Raw genomic sequence first — 10,035 nt, 5'->3', positions numbered from 1 at the left:
AACACTAAAATATCTTAATTCAGTGCCTTTCTCACATTAACCAGCTAAAAAATTTGAGCATTTGCATTAGATGACATTGAAAAATAGTAGAGGAATATTTTAGTCATATGCTAGAGCTGGCTTTATAAGGCTTTTATTCATACAAAATTTCTGTGATCCCCAGAAAACCTTATTTACTTTTTCTCGTCTATTTTTCATGGATTCCTCCATCTGTTGTTTATCATACTTTCAAGATTTCTACCAAGATTACCTAGCATTCTTTTTCAAATAAAGGAAACAATACTTCATGGAATAATTCATGAGAATTTCTCTGACTATACACTTCCAATTTTCATGTCAATATGATAGAAACGTAAATGTTCTCTCGATTTGTACATTTCTATTTGACTTTCAAATTTTGGCTCCTTTAAATTTTCTCTTGTTTGGTATTTTTACTCTTTCCTAAGTAAATAATGACATAATTGCACAAGGATTGACTACATCTTATGTCCTCTCACCTACTTGTAATACCTTCCTAAATTATTTTACTTCATATCTGGTTGTATTGATGCCTGTGAGTTGATTGTTTACGTTTCTCCCCACGTCTGTTCAATGACAGCATGTGGGTAGCTTAAAATAACCATGGGGTATTTACTCCAGGGAAATCAGAAAACTCTATAGACTAGGGCTTTCCCTGCCATAGAGCCAGGGCACAAAACTCTTTAAGACTACCCTTTGGTTCAAATATACATTAGTACTTTCAAAAATGTTGATGGTAAGAAGCCCTAATTATTTGACTGCACTGCAGAACCAAACATGCATGCTAATCTTTTAAAGCGAGGTCCCAACTCGTTAAGGTAATCATAGCTTTCATCCTGATCAGAGACAGCTGATTCTAAGGAGCTCAGGGATCCAGCTAATGACCCTGTTCCCTCAAAAGCGTAGGTCTGGAGGGAATCAAAAGGAGGGGCACACGGATCAGTATCAGCTTCTTCGAGCTTTTCCAGGATGAACTTCCTGAATATGGCACTGTCGGGGCCAACTTGCAAAGACTGCCTGTATAGGCTCCTGATCTCAGCGCTGGTGGTTTTCCGAGTCTTGCGTTCCCGCATTATGGTGCTACTCCTCAGCGCTGCTACGTCAAAGGCCTCTGTATCTTCTTCTCCACCCCCTTCGTCATCATATCGGAATATATTCTCTCTGAAATCTTCACTTTTCTCAGGAAATAGAATCTGTTTTCTCCGTTGTTTTAAACCCAAAGTCAAAAAAATAAACCCTGATGAGGAAAGCATATCGGAATATCAATAAACAATAAAGAATATTATAAACATTACAGTCTTTGCTCTCATTTCAAGCTCAAGATGAGTGCTTAAACTTTATCATTATAAGAAAAGATACATTTGTTATTGAAAATTTGCCAAAGGGACTTGCAAATTACAAAAGAATGTATCACGATTTTTCTGGCTGATGACTTAGAGACAAAGAAAACCATAAAAATATAGTGAACTATTTTAGATGATGAACAATTTAACATTCAAAATCTATTTTTTCTCAAATATTAAAATAGAATAAAGTAGAATGATAAAAGTTTGCAACCTGAATGCATTTGTCAACTTTAGTAGCCAATGCTTCATATTAATAGTAGTTCAGAACAACAGAACAGTTTGATATTCCTTACTGAAGCAAAATTCTGTGGCATAATTATTTTCTAAATTAATATATATTGACTATGAAGCATACATCAGGCGTTCTTCTAAAAGCTTTATATTTATTGATTGATTTTATTCTTGTGAAAGCCATTATATTATTATATCCTATTATAGATGAGAAAACTGAAGCACACAGATGTTAAATGACATCGCTAGAATGACACAGCTAGTTGAGAGACACAATGGGATACTGTTCAGCCACCAACAGTGAAGTCATTTACAGCAACATAGATGAACCTGCCAGACATCATGTTAAGTAAAATAAGCTAGGCACAGAAAGAAAAGCACTGCTTGATCTCACTTATACGTGAAATCTAAAAAAGTTGATTTCATAGAAGTAGAGAATACAATGGTAGGTACCAAGACTTGTAGAGTAGTCAGGGGAGTGGGGATGAAGAGAGGTTACTCAATTGGTACAAAGTTACAGTGGGACAGGAGGAATAAGTTCGGGCGTTCTATTATACTGTAGGGTGACTGTAGCTAATAATTTATTTCAAAATAGGTAGAAGAGATAAATTTGGATGTTATCATTACAAAGAAAGGCTAAATGTTTCAAGTGACAAATATGCTAATTATGCTGACTTGAGCATTATGCAATATATACAGGTATTGAAACAACACACTGTACCCCATAGATATGGCCAATTTGTATCAATTATAAATACAATAAAATAAAGAAAGGCAAAAGTAGAAAGTTGGGTCAGAGCCTGTGCTCTGTGATATCACATAAATTTCAGAAATTCTAAACTATCATGCATTTGAATCATAACACATTTGTCTATAATTATTATTTATTCCATAAGATAATTTTAATATCATGTAGAAACAGAAAAAATTCAGAACACTTTTGCTGTAATTTTAAATTAAAATGTGTGTGTGTGTCTTTTTGTGTGTGTGTCGTGTGTGTGTGTGTCTTTGTGTGTGGGTATCAAGGATAACTAAGCCCCCACCTAGGATCTTATGCACCTGTTCAGAATTTTACATGTAGGATTTGAAACACACATGAAGTCATGTTATGAATAGTATCACAAAGAGAAATATGGTTGTTATATAGTATTTATATAAAACTTGCATTTAAAATATATAAAATAAATAAGGTCACCACGTTTGCATTCAGGTATTGTACTTTAGAACTCACATGATATATATGGTTGAAATAGAAAGGAGTCTAATAAACACTTTTCTGATCTGAACTGGAGATAAACATTTATAAAACATTCAAAGGAAATCACTATGATAATAGTTGACCCATAGCTCCCACCTGCTAAATTTTACTCACATTTGTAACTATGAAGCTGCCCCTTGTTTGTTTCTAGGTTTTCGGGGCTTGGTTTAAGTCTCTATCTATAGGTAGCTCAGTATTTGCAGTCCCCTCAAACTATGCATTTACTATTTATTTTTGCTTCTGGATCTAGCTGTGTAGCTATGAATTCAGCTTCATAATCAAAGATCATTAAAAACAATTTTAAAAACTGAAGCTAGGTCCTAAACAATGGTAATGGTAGGTGGTAAATGAGGAATGGATGGGTTTTGAAGCCTTGAGAAAGATAAGTTCAGCAAAGACAAGGCAGGTCCTGAAACGTATCCCATGCCAGTTTGAGTGGTCAGTTTGGCATTTCAGAAAATGTCTGATATATTTGCTCTCACTATTCAGTGTAGTTTCATTGGCTTTTGGTCTGAAGTTTTGAGGGAGGCAAGAGCAGAGTTTAGATTATATATTTTGGCATTGAAAAAAGGAAAAGGTAATGCTAGATGACTATTTTATAGTCCTGAAAGCCTGATTAAGAACTTTTGGGGTTCAGCTGCCTCATCTGTGAAATGAATATAAATTATCTGCTTATAGAAACAGTGAAAGCAATGGAAAAAAACAAGCAAACAAAAACTAATAGAGCTCTTTTACTGGGATTTCTTTCTTTTCTGTACTTGGATTTAAAAAGACGCTCTCTTACACATTCCTCATTTCTAACATTTACTGTCCTTTTTATTCACAAAAAGAATTTTGGATTATTTTTAGTTTTAATTTACAAATAAAAACATACATTTATGGTACACAATGTGATGTCTGATATGTGTATACATTGTGGAATGATTAAATCAATTTAACTAATATATTCATCACCTTAAATACTTATAAATAAAATTGGTATGTTGAAGAGATATCCACACTTCCGTGTTCATTACAGCATTATTCACGATAGCCAAGCTATGGAATTGATGGAAGCTAAGTGTCCATCAGTGAATTAATGGATAAGGAAAATGTGGTATATAAACACAGTGAATGCTATTTAGCTTTAAACAAGAAAGAAGTTCTGTCATTTACAACAACGTAGATAAAACTAGATAACACTATACTAAGTGAAAGAAGCCAGGCACAGAAAGACAAATGCTGCATGATGTCACTTTGACAAATCTAAAAATAAATAAATAAATAGCTTATATAAGCAGAGAGTAGAATGGTAGTAGCAGGAGAGCGGGTGAGAGAATGAAGAGACGTTGGTCAAAAGACACAGTTTCAGTTAGATGTTAGGAATAAATTCGAGAGATCTATTTTACAGCATGGTAACTATAGTTAATAATAAGGTATTTTATACCAGAAAATTGCTAAGAGAGTAGATTTTACTGTCCTTTTTTTTATTTTATTTTAATGCACCTTGGGCTCTAGTCAGCTGCAGTACAGTGTTGCATAACAGTGTGTTGTGGTCATGGAATCTTAGCACATCATTTTCTAGCTGCGTGACCCTTCGTAAAGCACATAGCTGTTGGAATTTCTATTCCTTCATCTATAAAATGTAGGAGATATTAGTTACTGCTTAATAAGGTTATTGTGAGGTTTGAATTGCAACGTGCATATAAAACACTGAACACTGTCTCCTGGAGTACAATAAGCGCTCAAGAGAAGCTCACTGTTGTTATCACTAACTTTTACATATTTTATATTGTTACATTGTATATGTGTCAAGACCATGCATAAACAGATGTGTACACACACACTCACATACTCATACAATTCAAAGATCACATATTTATCCACTTATTTACTCCACTTGATTTAAGAATTATACTACATTCAGAGGAGCAACAAACATACACACAAACCCACATTATAATGCTATAATAGAATTGACTATTTTATGTATTTATCCTGTTATTTTAAATAAATGAGTATATGTTCAGTTCAGCAGTACCTACCAAATATTATCATAATGCAAATGAGAATAGGAATGATGACTTCTACCTACCAAATATTACCATAATGCAAATGAGAATAGCAATGATGACTTCTGTCTTGAATCCCATGGAAAGCATAAGCTCCTGGTATTGGCAGGTCTGTGTGCTCCCACTGTCATCGCAGTCACAGACATGGATGGTAAGGGTGTTTGTACTTGTAAGTGACGGGATTCCATTGTCGGCAATTAAGATGGAGATGTAGAAGATGGGCTCTTCTTGAAGGTTAAAACCAGTTCTATTAGTCAAAATGACAGCTGTGTTATCTAAAACAAAAATCCATGTGCATAATTTTTTCAACTACATACGAGAAATTTGTATGTAATAGTCACACGTACTGGGGACAATAGTATAGAGATACGATCAAGTAAGTTCAAATAAAAGGCAGAGGAAATCTCTGATGAGAAGACAATTAAAACATCCTCACTAAATTATTAGTGTTTTGACATCACCTAAACCCTTATTATGTAATCAGATGAATTATTTAAATTATGTAGTAAAATTAATATTTAATATTATTAAATATTGAGTTGATACTACTTAATTATTTAGTTGATTATTTAAAGTATTATGTTATTATTGAATTACTTAAACCAGTTCCAAAATCTCTTTGACATGTATATAAAACACATGGGTAACACAGAAAATAGCTTTTTAATCAGATATCAATAATTTATAGGAACTACTAATATGAAATATATGCTGATAGAGCTGTCTTTATTTGTGTTAATTACATATAACGCGGTCTATTTTCTAATACTTGGGACCCATTATTTGTAGAAATTCAGGGAATATACAAGACGTTCAAAGTTATCTGTCAAAGTAGATGATCTCAAATACTATATTTTCTAATTAGACAAAATAATTTCACTTGGTAGACAAGATCCTATTAGGATATTTCATATCACATTGATGTTATTAATCTATTTGTATTTAAAATTCTGAAAATCATTATACTTAGTCAGACTGATTCATGTACCTATATAAAGTCCATTCAAAAAATTCATGAAAACAAACAATAAGCACTTCAAATATATACAATTACTCTTCTGTGAATCCCAAAATATTATAAATAACTTTTGTCATTATAATTTCTTGTACCTCAGAACTGTATTTTCCCTTTCCTTTTTTTTTTTTTTACCATCCCTCAAAATATTTTCTGTAGTCATCAGACAAATTTTAGAAGACAAGAGCAGTAAAAGGAAAATAAATAAAAGCCTTTTGAAATGCATGCTTAAGTAGGACATTTCCCAAATCACCTTTTTAAAGACAATTCACTATGAAACCCTTAAAGTCTATAAAGTCCATGTGATTTTATTTGCTAGGCAGATCTAAGGGTTAAGAGACAGTTGACACTTTTTAAATATGTATTTTATTAAATTACTTGCGACAACAAACGTTAAACCAAATCAATTTTGTACGCTTCAACATATTTATTTCACCTCAGTAATTTATTTTATATTAATATAAATGAATCTATATATACAAATATCTATGTATATAAATATATATATTTAAAAATTCCAGCTTAGACTCATTTATATTAATATATATGTATTTAAAAATACAATTTTTAACTTAAAAGTAAAATAATAAAAATATTTTTAAAAAAGGTTGAAGTTCGCAACATCAAAAAAATAATAATAATAATACATGTATCCCCTGAATCTAAGAGTTCGTCACAGGGCTAAATTTTGGGGAAAGCAGTTTGGAGATTTCTCAAAGAGCTTGAAAGAGATATTTGTGGGTTTTGGCTGAAATGTATTTGAGTTTCCTCCACGGGGGAATGGCACGAGGGCAAAACAGACAGAAATGTGTTGCATTTGCTCTCCTGTGACAGGTCTCTTCTGGAACAGAGCTTAACCTCAGCTGTAAGGAGAACTGCAGGTATTTGGTTACAGATACCTGAGTAATAAATCAACTGTGTTTCATAACTTTGAGGTATAAAAAAATTAAAATAGTAGTCCTTATAATGACAAAAATATGTCTCACTGAAGCTCATGAAAAAGCCGCAGCGCGGCTCTGTATATAGTTAATCCGCCTCTACCGAAAGGGAAAATAAATTCTGCCCCTACATAAAATTCTTTGAACACTTAATCCTTAGATTGATAAAAGTTATTTAGTTTTGAAGGAATAAGAACTGTATTAACCCAGTTTCATATATTCTGAGCTCCTAATTGATGACCATAAATATTTTGGAATCAATCAAGCAAACATGACTGTAACTCAAATAAATGTCGTTTTCCTCCTCGGTCATAGATTGAAGCCTGAGTTAGACGAGAACATGAAAGGAGCCGTGGTATCAGAACTGCAATTATATTTGCAGGGTTATTCAGACTTTACAAGAGCTTACAGCCACTGATAACTTTACAAAGTGTTTCTACTTTGAAGAAATGCGGTGAGAAATGGAGCTAATATTTTTAGAACTTAACACTGAGTTTTGTTTTCCATTTTCATTGTTACTCTCTTGCTTGATTTCCAAACATTATGTTGCAAGAACAGTATAAAAATCAATGCCATAAATTCCATTAAAGTCTAACATGAGTCACAAAAATGTATCAAAACTCATTATAAGTGAATGACGTTACCTCGATTGTCTATGATTGTAAAACTTGAAGAGTTAGTGTCTTCTACAGATAGATTAAAGTAAAAATGGTGCTCTTCTATGGATTCATCTCTATCCACTGCACTGATAGTCTGAATTGCCTGAAAAAAAAGGGGGATAGATTTTTGTTGTTGTTTGGATTCAGGAAGAAGATCACTGCTGTTATTATTATTAGCTTTTATTCACATTGCTTTATTACAATCAATAGGGACATTGCAGAAAATAGCTGTCAAATCAGTGGAGAATAGTAAAGTATTTTTCTCAAGTTAAAAATATGTTCACTGCCTTTTTTCAAAGGGTGTTGTAATATTACATAATAAATTCTTGTTGATGGATCAGGTGGATTCCAAACTCTAAGTTCGTTAGAAGTCTCCAAAGCATTTCTTTTGTATTACTCACACCCTCCCAGCCTACATTTCACTCTTTCTTCCTTCTTAATTTTTCCTTTATCTGAATGTCAGACGTTATGATTTGCTAAAGTTGTCTATTTCCTGTTTTTACTGAGAGCAAAACTGTGGTAGAGTTACTGGCTTACTAAACTATTTGCTAAAGTAATGAGATTTTTAATTGATTGAGGAAATAAAGCATTTAAAATGTAGGGGCAATGTACATGATTTCCTTTGACCCATAATGATTATAGGAAAGTGTTTTACATCAAATAAGTTCATCTCTATATCTCAGATCATAAAACAGTGAAGTAATGCAGATATGAACAATTCCATTCTCAATTAATTTTCTTCTTTCAAGACATGAATGTGTCAGTCAAGTAGTTCATTATTGTCGAAAAAGATATGCTGTCAAGATCACATAGTGAGATTGTGATTAATTGTGGAAATTAAAGTAAATTCATTATAGAAGTTATTGTTTTGAATTTTCCAGAATTAAAGTGCTTTTAACAATATGTCAAACAAAAATAGCCTTAGATGCAAGATGGCAAATCCAGATTTATGTTATACTTCAAAAAAATAGATATATCTTCACAGGCATAAAGAACATTAGGAAACCAATACGATCTGTATATTACTTCTCCACATTGATTTCTGTTTAACTCATAACACATTACTAATAAATAATAATCATTTAGTGTTAATTAAGTAATGTAGCAAAACACATTTTATTCAATCCATGCTTATAATTATACATGTGGATATTGATTTGTGTTAAGGTAAAGCCTTCATGTTAGAATATCATAGGATTTTGTACAGGCTGGGTAGAGGGCAGAGGCTTGGAAACCCAATATTCTGAATCCTGGCTTTGCCATTTACAAGTTTTTAACCTTGAAAAATAAAAATACTAATACTTAACCTTCAGGGTTCATTTTCAGGATTATCAGTCTTGGCTTGTCAGAAAGTTTGTCACACAACAAACTATTATGTGTTCCTATGTCTATTATGTGTTACTCGTGAAAATAATCTCTTGTTGAGTTTTTGCATACCATGGTGTACTAGATATTGTTAATAATAGGCATATGAATATCTTTATATGCGTATTAACTGAAGTCATATTGATAACAAAGTATATAATTCATGTTTATCTTGCTGGCATATGTGGTTACAGTGCTCAGTTAAGGAATATTTTATTTTACTACCTGATGTTCTGTATTAAACATCAGCATCTGACTAAATGTTGCAAATGTCTCCCTTTGGGGAATGAAGACTAAAGAAGACTGGAGATACACTGTATATATTTCAAAAGACTTTTAATAAATCAAAATATCTTATACATAGGTATAGGAAACTGAATGAGCAGGATTTCAACAGCCTCCCCCTTTCAAATGAACAAGTCTTCACTTATATTTGCTCTGTAAGTTGGGCTTCCTATAAGATATGTTTTACTGGCTTTCATAATTGTTTTATAAAAATAGGAAGACACTGACATAAAATCAGTCATATATCAAGTATTATGAATTTTACTGAATTTACCTTGAACAGGTACACGTAAAAATAAACACATATCTCTAACAAAGGGACCACATTAATGTGCTCATAAGTCTTGACGGAGGATATTTATTTTTCCTTTAAATATAACAATGAAAAGGTTTTCATTTTCATTTTAAAATAAAATTCTGAGAAAAACTTCTATCTGTTGCATTGGCTGAAATTATTATCTGGGACCTATTGCTGACCTTATACATTTATGAAAGGAGTAAACATAAATTAAAAGGTAAAAGTATATACCAAGAACAGCCATGGCTTGAGAGACTGGGAAAAGAGAAAAGGAAAATAACTCCAAATTACAGTTAATTCTGAAAGAAAGCTCAGATTTTTTTTTCTTTTTTTTTTTTTTGAGATGGAGTCTCACTCTGTCACCCAGGCTGTAGTGCAGTGGCACGATCTTGGCTCACTGCAAGCTCTGCCTCCCGGGTTTATGCCATTCTCCTAACTCAGCCTCTCGAGTAGCTGGGACTACAGGTGCCTGCCACCACGCATGCCTAATTTTTTTTTTTTTTTTTTTTTTTTTTTTTTAGTAAAGACAGTGTTTAACTATGTTAGTCTCGATCTCCTGACCTCGTGATCC

The 10,035-nt window shown here is 32.6% G+C and overlaps 1 protein-coding gene across 1 annotated transcript in view; it reads right to left on the bottom strand.

Moving 5' to 3' along the window:
* Nucleotides 1-268: 268 nt before the first annotated feature.
* The window catches only part of CDH19 (cadherin 19, type 2), a 115,692-nt gene continuing 105,925 nt past the window's right edge, over nt 269-10,035 (bottom strand). The window contains exons 9-11 of the mRNA XM_011974174.1: nt 7,502-7,619; nt 4,928-5,179; nt 269-1,255 (exon numbers count right to left, since the gene is read on the bottom strand). Of these exons, the coding sequence (XP_011829564.1) occupies nt 765-1,255; nt 4,928-5,179; nt 7,502-7,619 (861 nt within the window). The 3' untranslated portion in view covers nt 269-764. The remainder of the gene's footprint in view (nt 1,256-4,927; nt 5,180-7,501; nt 7,620-10,035) is intronic.

The sequence above is a fragment of the Mandrillus leucophaeus genome, unplaced genomic scaffold, assembly GCF_000951045.1.
Source record: "Mandrillus leucophaeus isolate KB7577 unplaced genomic scaffold, Mleu.le_1.0 Scaffold142, whole genome shotgun sequence".
Lineage (NCBI taxonomy): Eukaryota > Metazoa > Chordata > Mammalia > Primates > Cercopithecidae > Mandrillus > Mandrillus leucophaeus.
This window is presented reverse-complemented; position numbering and strand designations above follow the sequence as displayed.